Source organism: Elephas maximus, chromosome 6 (genome assembly GCF_024166365.1).
Source record: "Elephas maximus indicus isolate mEleMax1 chromosome 6, mEleMax1 primary haplotype, whole genome shotgun sequence".
NCBI classification, from domain to species: Eukaryota; Metazoa; Chordata; class Mammalia; order Proboscidea; family Elephantidae; genus Elephas; species Elephas maximus.
Genome location: NC_064824.1, coordinates 69,388,434 through 69,403,493, shown reverse-complemented (window position 1 = coordinate 69,403,493; position 15,060 = coordinate 69,388,434). Strand labels below are relative to the sequence as shown.

Genomic DNA, 15,060 nt, shown 5'->3' with positions numbered 1-15,060 from the left:
CCCTTTTTCACTTTACATTATACCAAAAACTATAATGTATAAAAATCTACCAAGACAGTGTGCCATTGTTATAGTTGTTTTTAGCTCTGGAATAAACATTTTTGTTCATTGTCCCCCCACCCCATATTTTTTTCCCCTTAGGAAATATTCTCAGAAATGAGACTATACATGTGTTATATAGTTAATGTGTGTTATACATATATATTCAAATTGTTTTCCAAAATAGTTGTACCAGTTTATCCTTTCCATTTTTTTACCAACAATGAATGAGAATACCGGTTTAACTAGACATTTGCCATAATTTGGTAACATACGTGTGTGGTGTGTATATATTTTTATTATACGTATATACTAAACTTTTTGTTGAAGAATAACATACATGCAGAAAAATGCCCATACCTAAGTGTACAGATTTATGACTTTTCACAAAGTGAACACAGTATGTAACTTGAACCCAAATGAAGAAACAGAACATTAACAGCATCTCAGAAGCGTCCTCATGTACCCCTAAAGGTAACCACTGTCCTGATTTCTAATACTATTCAATGGTTTTGTCTGTTTTTAAACTTCGTATGAATGGAATCAAATAGTATATAATCTTTCATGTTTATCTTCTTTTGCTCAACATTATGTTTGTATAATTCGTCCATATCATTGTACGTAGTTGTGATTCATTTCTCTATAGAATCTATCCTGGAATGTATTTATGCACTCTACTCTGGTGGGCATATGGGTAGCTTCTAGTTTGGGGCTATTATGAACTGTTGTTGCTTTATGAACATTTTTGTACATATCTTTTGATGAATATATGTATGAATTTCTGTTTGATATAATCTTTTATACTTATATACCTAGGAATGAAACTGATAGTTCATATGATACGTTAATCTTCAGCTTTGGTTGTTACTCCTACCAGTTTTCCAAGAGAATTGTACCACTTTCCATCCTACTAGTGTATGGACGTTCCCATTTCTCCACTTGGTTACTGGCATTTTCACATTTGTCTTTTTCATTTTAGCCTTGTTGGTGAGTGGTATCTCAGTTTATTTTGATTTGCACTTCTCTGTTGACTAAAGATGCTTAGCATCTTTTCATATGTTTTTTGACCATTTGGATATTCTCTTTTGCGAAGTAACCAAAACTCATGTCTACTTTTGTACTATATTGTCTGCTTTTTCCTACAGATTTGTGGTGTAAAAAAATATTCTGAATACAAGCCCTTTGTCAGATATATATATTTTGTATCTTCCCCCCACCTCCGTGTTTGCCTTCATTGTCTTAAAGTGTATCTTTTGGTGATCAGAGGTTTTTAATCTTAATATGTAGTTTAATTTGTCAAATTTATCTTCTATGGTTACCATTTTACATTTGGTTTTTATAAACCTTTGCCTGTTTCAAGGTCATAATGATATTTTCCTATGTTTTGTTTTAAGAGCTTTTTTTTATTTTCATTTTTAGATCTGTAATCCATCTGGAATATATTTTTGTGTCTGGTGTGAGGTAGGAGTTAAGATACATTTTTTTTTTCCAGTGTGAATGTCCATTTGGCTAAGGCTCACTCAGTGGCAAAATTATTCTTTTCCCCCACGACACTGGGTATTTATACTTTACATTTTTACCCAGTTTAACAGATGGGAAATGGTGCTTCATTGTTTAATTTGAATTTCTTGATTTTTTGGACAATATAACATTTCTCCACTGTATTAATTAAGGTGGGTGTCATGGATTGAATTGTGTCCCCAAAAAATATGTGTCAACTTGGTTAGGCCATGATTTCTAGTATTGTGTGATTGTTCACCATTTTGTCATTTGATGAGATTTTCCTATGTGCTATAAATCCTATCATTATGATATTAATGAGATTGGATTAGCAGCAGTTGCATTGATGAGGTCTACAAGATTAGATGGTGTCTTAAGCCAATCTCTTTTGACATATAAAAAAGAGAAGTGAGCAGAGAGACAGGAGGACCTCATACCATCATGAAGCAGTGCCAGAAGCAGAGTGTGTTTTGGACCCGAAGTTCCTGAGCAGAGAAGCTGCTAGACCACAGAAAGGTTGATGACAAGGACCTTACTCCAGAACAGACAGAGAGAAGAAAGCCTTCCCGTGGAGCTGGTGCCCTCAATTTGGACTTCTAGCCTACTTGACTGTGAAAGAATAAATTTCTCTTTGTTAAAGCCATCCACTCGTGATATTTCTGTTACACCAGCACTAGATGACCAAGACAGCAGGATAGAATATGCTGTAACAGCAAATAAAGTCCTAAATCTCAGAGGCTTAAAACAATAATACCAGTGGGCAAATTTATAGGGCAGCTGCTCTCCCTGGGAGATCCAGGCCACTTCTGTCTTTTGACTTTATATCAATATGTGAGCTCAACAGTTTCTGCTAACAGAGAAAAGAGAGTGTGATGGTGGCACACTGACTCTTGAATTCTTGGCCTGATTGGGACACACCATATTTTTGCTCACATTCCATTGTCTACAACATAGTAACATGGCCCCATCTAACTGCAAGGAGGTTGGGAAGTATAGCCTTTCCATGTGCCCAAAAAGGAGAGGAAAATCACATAGCAGAGACGTAGTTGTCCTACTACATTCTCGTAATAACTCATAATATTTTCCATTTTTTTGAATTGCTTGTTCATGTCTATTGCCACTTGACACAGTTTCTACAACAATGCGCTCACGCATAACAATGATTGTGAGGATGGTGCAAGACTGGGCAGTGTTTCGTTCTGCTGTACATAGGGGTGCTATGAGCTGGAGCCAACTCAACAGCACCTAACAACAGCAACGTTTCTATTTCTACCACCCTCTGCTATTTTATTGCACTGTGGTGGCTTGTGTGTTGCTGTGATGCTGGAAGCTATGCCACCAGTATTTCAGGTACAACTTATGGTGGACCAGTTTCAGCAGAGCTTCTGGACTACGATAAGGAAGAAAGGCCTGGTGACCTGCTTCTTAAATTAGGCAATGAAAAGTTTATAGGTTCAGAACAGAATACTGTCCAACTCATTTGCTTTGGACACATCATCAGGAAGGATCAATCGCTAGAGGAGGACATTGTGTTTGGTGAAGTGGAGGGCCAATGAGATTGAGGGAGAGGTATGATGGATTGGCACAGTAGCTACAACAATGGACACGAATGTGCCGGCCAGTGGGAGCATGATGCAGGACTGGGCAACATTTCTGTCATACATGAGGTCATCATGAGTTGGAGTCCTCTTCATGACAACTATCTATCTATCTAATGTTTATCTTAAATCAGAATAAGCTTTAAGATTTCTTGCCTTGTTCTGTGTCCCATTTTGGAGAGTGGCGTGTGGGGTCTTAAACACTAGCAAGCGGCCATCTAAGATGCATCAATGGGTCTCAACCCACCTGGAACAAAGGAGAATGAAGAACACCAAAGACACACGGGAATTATGAGCCTAAGAGATAGAAAGGACTACATAAACCAGAGACTACATCAGCCTGAGACCAGAAGAGCTAAATGGTGCCCGGCTATAACCGATGACTGCCCTCCCAGGGAGCGCAACAGAGAGCCCCTGAGGTAGCAGGAGAGCAGTGGGATGTAGACCCCAAATTCTCGTAAAGAGACCAGACTTAATGGTCTGACCGAGACTAGAAGGACCCCAGAGGTCATGGTCCCCAGACCTTCTGTTAGCCCAAGACAGGACCTATTCCCAAAGCCAACTCTTCAGACAGGGATTGGACTGGATTATGGGATAGAAAATTATACTGGTGAAGAATGAGCTTCTTGGATCAAGAAGACACATGAGACTATGTTGGCATCTCCTGTCTGGAGGAGAGATGAGAGAGCAGAGGGAGTCAGAAGCTGGCTAAATGGACACAAAAATAGAGAGTGAAGGGAAGGAGTGTGCTGTCTCATTAGCGGGAGAGCAATTAGGAGTATATAGCAAGGTGTACATAAATTTTTGTGTGAGAAACTGATCTGATTTATAAACTTTCACTTCAAGCACAATAAAAAAAAATTTCTTGCCTTGAATTCCATTTTAATCTTAATGTTACTATCTCTAACTTATTGCAAGTGCCTACTACAGTTTTTACCTATCCTTTTCTTCATAGCCTTTTTGTGTTACTTCATTTAGGTGTATTTTTTATAAGTGGTAACTTATTGGATTTTAGTTTTTAATACAAGCTGAGTGACTTTTCTCTATTAGTAGGGACTTTAATGTTTACACTTACGTTTAGTCTGACTGCCATGGTTTCGTGCCTTCCTTTTCATGTGTGCATGCTGTTCCTTTTCAGTGTTATTTGCTCTGCAGGCTTGGTTTTGTTTGCTCTTATCTTTCACTGTGATTTTTGAAGGTGGACATTCCTCTGATTCTGCTAGTGGTCTCCTGAGTGCTTTCCACAAATGTTCTTTAAGCTTGTATTTGTTTAATTGTACCAATAAAAAACTGAACAATAACTTTTGGCTCTCTATGGAAAAGGAAGCACTAAACATTTTTTCTTCCTCCAGGACTTGTTAACCCTTCCCTTTGTTGGTCTTCATTAATTTAATCTGGGGTAGCTAGCCATTTGAAAAAAATACAGCTTTTTTCTCATTATAAAGTAATTGATATTCCTGTAAGACATTGGGAAAATACTAAAAAGTACAAAGACCAGCAGTAAAAAATCTGCCATTGTTTTACTATACCAAGACAACTACTCTTAATATTTTGGTATATTTCCTTTCAATCTTTTTAAAGCATAGTTTGTGTGATTGAGACTATACTGTACATATAATTTTTATATGCTGTCTTATTTAGTGAAATGTTCTTATAAGCAAAGCAGTTGTTTTTAGTTCTTACAGAATCTTCACAAACATTCTAATGACCTTGTTATAGTCCATAAAGTAGATGAGTCATAATTTATTACCATATCCCTATTATTATACATTAAGGTTATTTTCAATTTTTTATTGTCGTAAATAATTTTGAGTAGAATATCTTTGTACAAAAAGGAAAAAAAGCGCATTTCTTTTTTTTTCTAATTTAGGCTTGTTTATTTAGGGTAGATTCCCAGAAAGAAATTAGAGGGTCAAAAGTAATACATTTTTAAAAAGGCTTAATTTATATTGCTAAATTGCTTTCCAAAAGAAATCCCAGCATTAAAAATAAAATTTCAGGATGATTCCTATCTTGTTACTTTAGTTATATTAGCATTTTAGACCTAACAGCATCAATCCATCTCCCATTACTGGTGTTTACATTAACATATCTATAGCTTAAAGTCTGTTTCAGACATCTCTACCAACTCTTGCCAACTCCTATCTCCAAAATCATGAGTTCTTTTTATGATTCATGATTTTATGATTCACCAAATTGTGTCCATGGGAGAATGTTCCTGAAGTGCTTTTTTTGTTGATTACTGATAAAATTAATGCCTTATTTGATTTAATCATAAGATTTCTTCTCTGAGTTTTGAGTAATCAGTGACTTAGTTTCACCAAGAAAAATTACTTTTTGTTACTAGTATCCTTGACTGCCACGCCCCCCCATCCTACCTTTGGTCCATAGACCAAGGAAAAAACAACAGTAAATTAAAACATAGTTCTAGGAGGGAATTGAAAGTGAGTTGAGTCCTCTAAAAAAGGAGAAAAGAAAAAAGAGAGAGAGAGAAATGCTCAGATTGAAGTAGGAGCTTAAGATTATATGAAACTAAAGATAAAACAAAAAATAGAGTCTTAGGTCGGTAGATGGAATGGATCCAGATTCTGACAGATAAATTGAGAAGTGCTGAATCTTGAAAAGGGCAATAGTAATTTAGATCATTATGATGCACTTCAAAGCCCCGCTGAAATTTCTACTCATCTAGGAAGCCTTAAATATGATCTCTCCCATCCCTAAACTCTCACATTCCTTTATCTATACTTCGCATCTGGCATTGATCATTTTTACTCTGGATGGTAGTGGTATGCCTGCTTCTTCTTCCCTCAACAACTCTAAGCTCCACGTGACTCACGTCTGCACTCCCACTGCACCTGGCAAACTGCTTTACCCAGGGTAGGTGCTCAACAATTATCTACCAACATTTACGGAAATGTTTATCAGCCCGTAACTGTTTTCAAAATCAATGGATATACGTACGGGTTGTAAACCATTCCCAAAAGACTTTCTTTAGTAAATGCCCAAAGTGAATAACAGGTTAGTAGACAAATATTTAACTGGGAACTTTCACATAGTGGCAGTTTTGGAAATTTCATTGTATTGTTTTTAAGATGTCGTTTTTTTCTTTCCTTCCCATAATAAACCACCCATTCATTTTCCTTCGTATTAACAACATTTTTCTTTTTTTTTAATATTCATTTTCATTTTCTCATTAAACAACTACAACACTAAATTTATTTTCCCTTAAATGTGTGTGTATGTAAATATTTAGGATCACAATCCAAGATTATCTTTTCTAAAAAAAGTTTCTAACTTTTTAGTGTAAGTATTCAGCTCGATGAATGTTCAAAAATAGAACACACGTTTCTAATGAGCACCTAAATCAAGGAACGGAATATTAGTTACCTTTCAGAATCCCTCTCTTGCTTCACGGTGGCATTTTGACTGGATTTTTTTCGGTGTTGCAGGGGCAGGGGGGAGAGAAAGGGGAGAAATTTCATTAACATTTGGTATTACTGTATCGTTTCAAAGTTTCTAAATATGTATGAGGTTATATACATCTCTTCTTATTTTTACCACGTATCTAATTTTAATAAGATTCAGCATTTTTTTATTTGACGGGAATGCCTTAAGTTATTTCAAAAGTCTTCAAACTGGAGTTGGAAAGATATTGTCAAAAAACAAGGATGTTTGTTATTTATTTTTCTAAAGAAAAGAAACATCAATTTATTTGCCTACAAAAAAAAAAATTGTACTGCAGAAACAAAATCAAGGGTAACGTCTTGGGGATCCTCTAGCATGACGAATCTATACGTCAGCTGAACCAGTAAAACTGAAGACACCTAAAGTGGAACGTTAGACAGAAGTGGTTTTGTATATTTTCTTAATTACTTTCCTAAATTGCCTACCTTGTTAATAGGTACATTGTTGATTATAAGTCTGCTATATGAGCACTGTTTGCTTGTTGTACTTTGTTTTTGTAAACATTTCATAATACGTCCTTGGAGGGCAGTTTCTAGTACACTTTGGGGGAGGGAATATTGTTCCGAATTTGGTTATGATTTTTTAACCTCAGGCAAAATCAATTAATTTTGAGAATCTAGTAATTCAGTTTTTTTGTGTATGGACCAAGGCTTTTTGTTTGTTTGTTTTCCTTTTGACCAAGATTTTTCAAACGGGTTGACAAACCTGAAAGAAAACATTTCTCTCTCTAGAAAGAGCAGAGGAAATATAACTTGGCCTATGAGCACAAAACCGTGCAACTATCTCTATAGGGGTTTGGAAACCAAAACCTTCAAGCACTGGCTTTGTGAATTGTGCAGCCACAGGTAAAACAAACACAATGAAACGAGAGTTCTTCATAATCTGCTGTAAGGGAGCCATTTTTTCTAATGATCTAGTCATTACATGGTAAGGCACTGGGATCTTAGATCTGTGAGCATATATTTGGACAAAGAATGAAATCAAAATCTGGGGGTGAGTCTGGGCAGAGGAGGCAGTGTTGGCACCTCAGGTAACATTGTCCACCATTCCTTTTTTCTTTAACATTTAAATATAATATTTCAACCGTATAAGAGTATATCTATTATACATGTGTAGCTGAAAGAAAAAACAATAAAACAAACACCTCTGTATCTATCACCCAACTTAACAGGTTGTACATTTAGCAATGCTTTGGAAGCCTCTGAGGGTCCTCATGATTGCATCCCCCCTTCCCCTGACAAAGGTAACCACTCTGATTTTGACTTCTAACTCCTTTTCTTTCTAGTTCTACCACATGTGTATTTCTGGATAACACATTGTTTAGTTTTTGAATGGCTTTGAATTTTTTATAAATGGAATCAAACTGCATTCATTCTTCTGTAACTTGTTCTTTTTAATAAGCATTATGTTTGAGCATTTTTATTGTTGTATAGTATTCCATTCTCTGAATATACATCAAACCCAAAACCAAACCCCCTGCTGTCAAGTCAATTCCAACTCATAGCAACACTATAGGACAGAGTAGAACTGTCCCATAGGGTTTCCAAGGCTGTAATCTTTACAGAAGCAGATTGCTACATCTTTCTCCCACGGAGTGGTTGGTGGGTTCAAACCTTTGACCTTTTGGTTACCAGCCAAGCACTTAACTGCTGCACCACCAGGGCACCTCTGACTATACATAATTCTTTTTATCCCTTCTCCTGTTGATGGCATTTGGGTGGTTTTGGGTACTATGAATAATAGTGTTGTGGACATTATTGTTTCTATTTCCTAGTGCACATGAACAAGAATTTCTCTAGGATATATTCTTTGGAATGGAATTGCCAGGTCACAGTCTCTTCAACTTTATTAAGTAATACCCCATTAACTATTTCTTGCTTAATTCAAAAAGTCTGGGGTCGCTAGATTTAGCAAGTAAGAATATAGGTCACTCAGATAAGTTTAAATTGCAGATAAACCACAAATAATTTTTAATATAAGTATTGTTGTTGTTAGGCGCCATTGAGTCAGTTCTGATGCATAGAGACCCAGTGTGTGACTGAATGAAACACTGACCGGTCCTGTGCCATCCTCACAATCATTGCTATATCCGAGCCCATTGTTGGAACTACCGTGTCAATCCGTCTCTTTGAGCGTCTTCCTCTTTTTAGCTGATCCTCTACTTTAAATGAATACGCTCCATGCAAAATTTATGTTTTATCTGTCAACCCTAAAAAGGTCAATGAACTTTCCCAATCCACAAGCACTGTTAACTAGAAGATGAGAGTGAGGACGTGGAGAAGCCCTTGGCACTCTTCTGCTAGAGTGACCAACCAAGATGTTTATCAGCACGGTAACTCAGGGTGAACTTGCTAGCCAGCTGTGTGGGTGACTGAGTCAAATATGTTTTCAGCACCAACTGTATGCCAGGCAGGCACTAGATGTTAGGAATAACAACTATAAAAATGACAGACAAGGGTCCTTGCCCTCCATAGGCTTTTTTAGTCCAGGGGGGAAACATGACAGAGGACAACGCAGGCAATAATATATGTTCTACAAGATCACTGCTGGCGAATGTTTAATAACTGCCTCTGGTGGGGAGAAGAAGCCCTGATATATAGTTTTTGCTGATTATGGAGGAGTAAATACTCTCACCCTGGCTGATTTCAAGAAACCAGTGTGATATGACTAAACATAGAGTTGGGAAGAGATGCACCCAATCTGCTCTGGGGTAGTACGAGTGCCTCCAGCATCCCACTGTATGCGAGTACGTAGAAGGACACCTCACCCATATCTGTATGGGAATACTTAGAATGATACCTCATCCAGATGGTAGGCTTATTTATTGTTCGTTTGGGGAAAAGGGACTTAGACAGCTTAAAGCATTAATTATTTCCTCAAATAATAAAGGAATGCAATAAAAATAATAAACGAATGAGATACTAAGATGGAAAAAATGCATTTTATTATATCTAGAATATTTGAGCATTTTGTAAATATGTTACAATGGCATATATAAAGAGTCTTGAAACATAGTTGTAAATATGACCACCTCTCCTGCATTGCTCCCTCACCTGTATCCCTGCTCAGTGATACTCATTATTCATTGTATAACAGAAAGAAACATTGCCCAGTCCTCAGCCATTCTCACAATCATTGCTATGTTTGAGCCCATTGTTGCAGCTACTGCGTCAATCCATCTTGTGGAGGGTCTTCCTCTTTTCTGCTGACACTCTACTTTACCAGGTGTGATGTCCTTCTCCAGGGACTGGTCCCTTCTGATAACATGTCCAAAGTATATGAGATGAATGAAGTCTCCCTATCCTTGCTGTTATGGAGCATTTTGTTTGTACTTCTTCCAAGACCCAACCCATTGCTGTCTAGTTTTTCCAGCTCATAGCTAGCCTATGACACAGAGTAGAACTGCCCCACAGGGTTTCCAGGGAGCATCCGGTGGATTCAAACAGCTGACATTTTGGTTAGCAGTCGTAGCTCTTAACCGCTGTGCCACCAGGGGCCCTCTTCCAGGACGGTCATGGTATATTCAATATTCTTCACCAACATCACAGTTCAAAGGCATCAATTCTCCCTCTATCTTCCTTGTTCGTTGTCCATCTTTCACAGGCATATGCAGCTACTGAAGATACTATGACTTGGATCAGGTCCACCTTAGTACTCAAAGTAATATCTTTGCTTTTGAACACTTTAAAGAGGTCTTTTGCAGCAGATGTGCCCAATGCAATACATTGTTTGATTTCTGGACTGTTGCTTCTGTGGGCATTGATTGTGGATCCAAATAAAATGAAATCCTTGATGACTTCAATCTTTCCTCTGTTTATCATGATGTTCTTTACTGGTTCTGTTGTAAGGATTTTTGTTTTCTTTATGTTGAGGTGTAATCCATAGTGAAGGCTGTAGCCTTTCATTTTCATCACTAGATGCTTCAAGTTCTCTTTACTTTCTGCAAGCAAGGCTATGTCATCTGCATATTGAAGGTTATTAATGAATCTTCCTCCAATCCTGATGCTGTTTTTCTTCATATAGTCCAGCTTCTCGGATTATTTGCTCAGCATACAGATTGAATAAGTATGGTGAAAGGATACAACCCTGACACACACCTTTTCTAATTTTAAACTATGCAGTATTCCCTTGTTCTTTTCAAGTGACTGCCTCTTGGTCTGTGTACAGGTTCTTTGTGAGCACATTTAAGCGTTCTGGAATTTCCATTCTTCTCAATGTTATCCATAATTTGTTTGAGCCACACAATCGATTGCCTTTGCATAGTCAATAAAACACAGGTAAACAACTTTCTGGTATTCTTTGCTTTCAACCAGGATCCATCTGACATCAGCAATGATATCCCTTGTTCCACGTCTTCTCCTGAATCTGGTTTGAATTTCTGGCAGTTCCCTGTTGGTGTACTGCTGCAATGGTTTTGAATTATCTTCAGCAACATTTTATTTCCATGTGATATTAATAATATTGTTAGAGAATTTCCACATTCTGTTGGCCCACCTTTTTTTGGAATGAGGACAAATATGGATCTCTTCCAGTCAGTTGGCCAGGTAGCTGTCTTTCAAATTTCTTGGCATAGATGAGTGAGTGCTTCTAGCATCGCATCTGTTTGTTGAAACATCCCAATTGCTATCCGGTCAATTCCTGGATCCTAGCTTTTTGCCTATGTCTTCAGTGTAGCTTGGACTTTTTCCTTCAACACCATCAGTTCTTGATCATATGCTACCTCCAGAAATGATTCAATGTCGACCAATTCTTTTTGGTACAGTGACTCCATACTCCTTCCATCTTCATTTGATACTCCCTGCGCTGTTCAGTATTTTCGCCATAGAATTCTCCAGTATTGCAACTTGAGGCTTGAGTTTTTTCCTGTTTTTTCAGCTTGAGAAATGCCAAGCATGTTCTTCCCTTTTCGTCTTCTAACTCCAGGTCTTAGCATACTTCCTATAATTCTTTGTCTTCTCAAGCCACCCTTTGAAATGTTCAGCTCTTTTACTTCAGTTTGCTTTAGCTACTCTACGTTCAAGAGCAAGTTTCAGAGTCTCTTCTGACATCCATTTTGGTTTTTTCTTTCTGTCATGTCTTTTTAATGATCTTTTGCTCTCTTCATGTATGATGCCCTTGATGTCATCCCACAACTCGTCTGGTCCTTGGTTATTAGTGTTCAATGTGTCAAATCTATTCTTGAGATGGTCTCTAAATTCAGGTGGAATGTACTTAAGGTTGTACTTTGGCTTTCTTGGACTTGTTCAAATTTTCTTTAGCTTCAACTTGAACTTGCATATGAGCAGTTGATCGTCTGTTCCCCAGTCATCCCCTGGCCTTGTTCTGATGATATTGGTCTTCTCCATTGTCTCTTTCCACAGATGTAGTCAATTTGATTCCTATGTATTCCATCCAGTGAGGTCCACACATATAGTTGTCATTTATGTTGTTGAAAAAACATATTTGTAGTGAATAAATCTTTGGTCTTGCAAAATACTATCATTTGACCTCCAGCGTGGTTTCTGTCACCAAGGCCATATTTTTGAAAACCAATTCTTCTTCGTTTCCGTCTTTCCCATTCCAGTCACCAATAGTTACCAATGCATCTTGACTGCGTGTTTGTTCAATTTCAGACTGCAGAAGTTGGTAAAAATCTTCCATTTCTTCATCTTTGGCATTAGTGGTTGGTGTGTAAATTTGAACAATAGTTGCATAAACTGGTGTTCCTTGTAGGCTTACGGATATTATCCTATGACTGATGGGGGGGGATTACTATGAGGAGGTACTCCAAAAAGTTAACTCCAGGTTAAATAATAAAAAAAAAAAAAAAATCAAAAGCCACTATTAAATTTGGGTGCATCCTCCCAATATTTTTTTTAAATCAAAACACCTTTATTTTCGTCTTTAAACAGAAAACTACTTATTTTCCAAGACAATCACAATTAACTTAGAAAATTTGGCATTTACAATGCATTCAAAACATTCTCCTTTAACTGGAAACTTGGTGTTATAGAATCTCAAGATTAAAAAGTTAAAAATAATCCATTTTGTTGCCATTATAAAACAAAACAGAAGCTAGCATGTCAAGAAACTCCACTCATACTTCAGGTCCTTCTCCCCCAGAAACCAGTATTGTTATGTTACGTCCATTTAGCAAAATCTGATCTAATACAGTAATCTTTCTTCTTTCTGGTGTGATTTCAAAAGTCATCAAAACCTAGAAGTGTGCCAACAATTTATCACTCTTCATCACAATTTGAATTCTTGATCCTATACACTTGCCTACAAGTTCTTGTGGAAGCAGCTGCAACAGGTTAGTGGTACCATTAGCTGCCATGGCTACACTGGAAGTGGCCCCTCTCAGTAATTTTTAATGCATACCTACAAACAAATCAGGATCATAATTTATTTTTTCACTTAGTATAACATGAAACTTTTGCCATCTTTTTCAGTATTCTCTGAAGACATTATTTTAAACGATGGCGTGACATTCCATTTTCCGACTAAACCATGGTAATTAGCTCCCTATTGCTGCAGAGGCCTCTTTGTAGGTGCTATCTTAATTGTAAGCTATGAAAGGCAGAAATTGATCATTTAATTGTCCTTCCTAGCCAGCACTCACAAAAATATATCTAATTTGATGATGAATATGCATGATCCTCCATTTATAATAAAAGGAGCCAGTCAGCATAAATGTTACACGGCTAAGGGCTGATATAAAGGTAACCTGAAGCTTCGGAGAGAGGGATAGGATCCTATCTTTTTGTTCGGGCTCTGTATACTCTCGAGTTGAGCTCTGTATAGAGTCTTGGAATTGGCAGGAACTTTACAGATCTAGCCACTTTTCCAAAGATCAGGTAATTGAATTAAAGATTGTGACTAGTTTCTTAACTTCCTTCCAGCTCTATGCTCTTTTCACCACAATCTGCTAAGCTTATTCCTTTAAAAATACAGTAAGAGCATATACTTATCTACATGTTGTTATAGAAACTTTATACCCCCTTATAGTTAGAGTGCATATAATATGACATAAAAATCTAATGGTAAACTCGTGAGTATGTATCCAAGAGAAAGGAAGGCATATGTACACACAAAGACTTGTACATGAGTGTTAACAGCAGCACTATTTGTAAAAGCGAAAAATGGCCGTAACACAAAGGTTCATCAATATGTGACTGGATAAACAAAGTGTGTACATTCATACAAATGAATACCACTCAGCAATAAAAAGGAACGAACTATTGATAAATGCAACAATGTGATTGAATCTCAATTATGTCCAGTGAAAGAAGCTAGAGAAAAGAGTGCCTATACTCTGGTTCTATTTATTTAAAATTTTAGAAAATGCAAACTAATCTATAGTGACAGTGGTTGGGGATGGGGGGGAGTGGACGAGGAACCTCAGTAGAGAAAACTTTGGGGGTGATGGATATACTGATGATCTTGATTGTAGAGAGGGTTTCAAGGGTATATACATGTCAAAATTTATCAAATTGTACACCTTAAACACATGCAGTTTACTGCATGTCAATTATACCTCAATAAAGCTGTTTAATTTGTGAGATCTACCTCTTACATTTGAAAAGCAGAAGATGATTAAAAACCCACTGAAGTATCTCAAGCATAAAACTAAAATTACTTCTGGAGATAATTGACAACCAAGGTTCTATTCTAGTATGATGGTTTATCTGAACAAAACATTACTGTCAGAAATGCAAAGTCATAAAAATAAAAAATAGAAATGACATTTTTGTCCCCTGGTAATCATGCCATTTCCTCATGCCTGTACAATTGCTCTATATCATAATCTGTTTACTGTTCTATTCAACTTGGTTTTTTAAAGAATGCAATAACCTTGTTGTACTTTTCCTGAACTACCAGACTACTCTTTTATATACAAGATGTCCAATCCCTGGTGCATGTGTGGGTGTGTAGAAAGCTACACCGCGTCTATAAATTTTAGAAAATGCTGTAATTTGCTTTGAGATTTTCTAGTCAGAGCTGGGGGAAAAATAGAAACAAATTGGAACTTTCTAGAAACATGCCCTTTCTACACGATGAACACTGGGTAATTTTCCTAAATATGTGAATTCAGCGTTAAAAATTTTCTATTTAGATTTTCCACTTACGGTTTCAAAACAAAAAGAACTGCTATGCCACATGTACGGTCTACAATACCGGTAGTGATTTTCAATTCCTTTACTAAAGATTTTTTTTTTTTTTAAGAAAACATTCAGAAAGTTTATATCGCAACATCCCCCTCCCCAACTTATTTCCTCAGTTCTTTTATTCGGTAATTACTCCCATTCTGCAGAGTGGGAGACGCACACAGGTTTTTTGCACAGTACAGAAGAGCAAGACAGAAGCAACTTTCAACTTTTCAGTTCCATCTTGAAAAACGATGACTTCTAACCACGGAGAAGCGACAGTCGAGCAAGAGCAGAAGCATTCCTCCCCAGGCTGGGTGTGGGTCGGGAGC

General features: G+C 37.1%; 1 protein-coding gene across 1 annotated transcript; it reads right to left on the bottom strand.

The window, feature by feature from the left end:
* Nucleotides 1–12,559: 12,559 nt before the first annotated feature.
* Nucleotides 12,560–13,014, bottom strand: LOC126077782 (U6 snRNA-associated Sm-like protein LSm5). The gene is given in 3 exon segments (XM_049887410.1): nt 12,560–12,787; nt 12,789–12,816; nt 12,819–13,014. Coding segments are annotated over 3 exon segments (237 nt in total). The 5' UTR covers nt 12,919–13,014; the 3' UTR covers nt 12,560–12,678.
* Nucleotides 13,015–15,060: the final 2,046 nt, after the last annotated feature.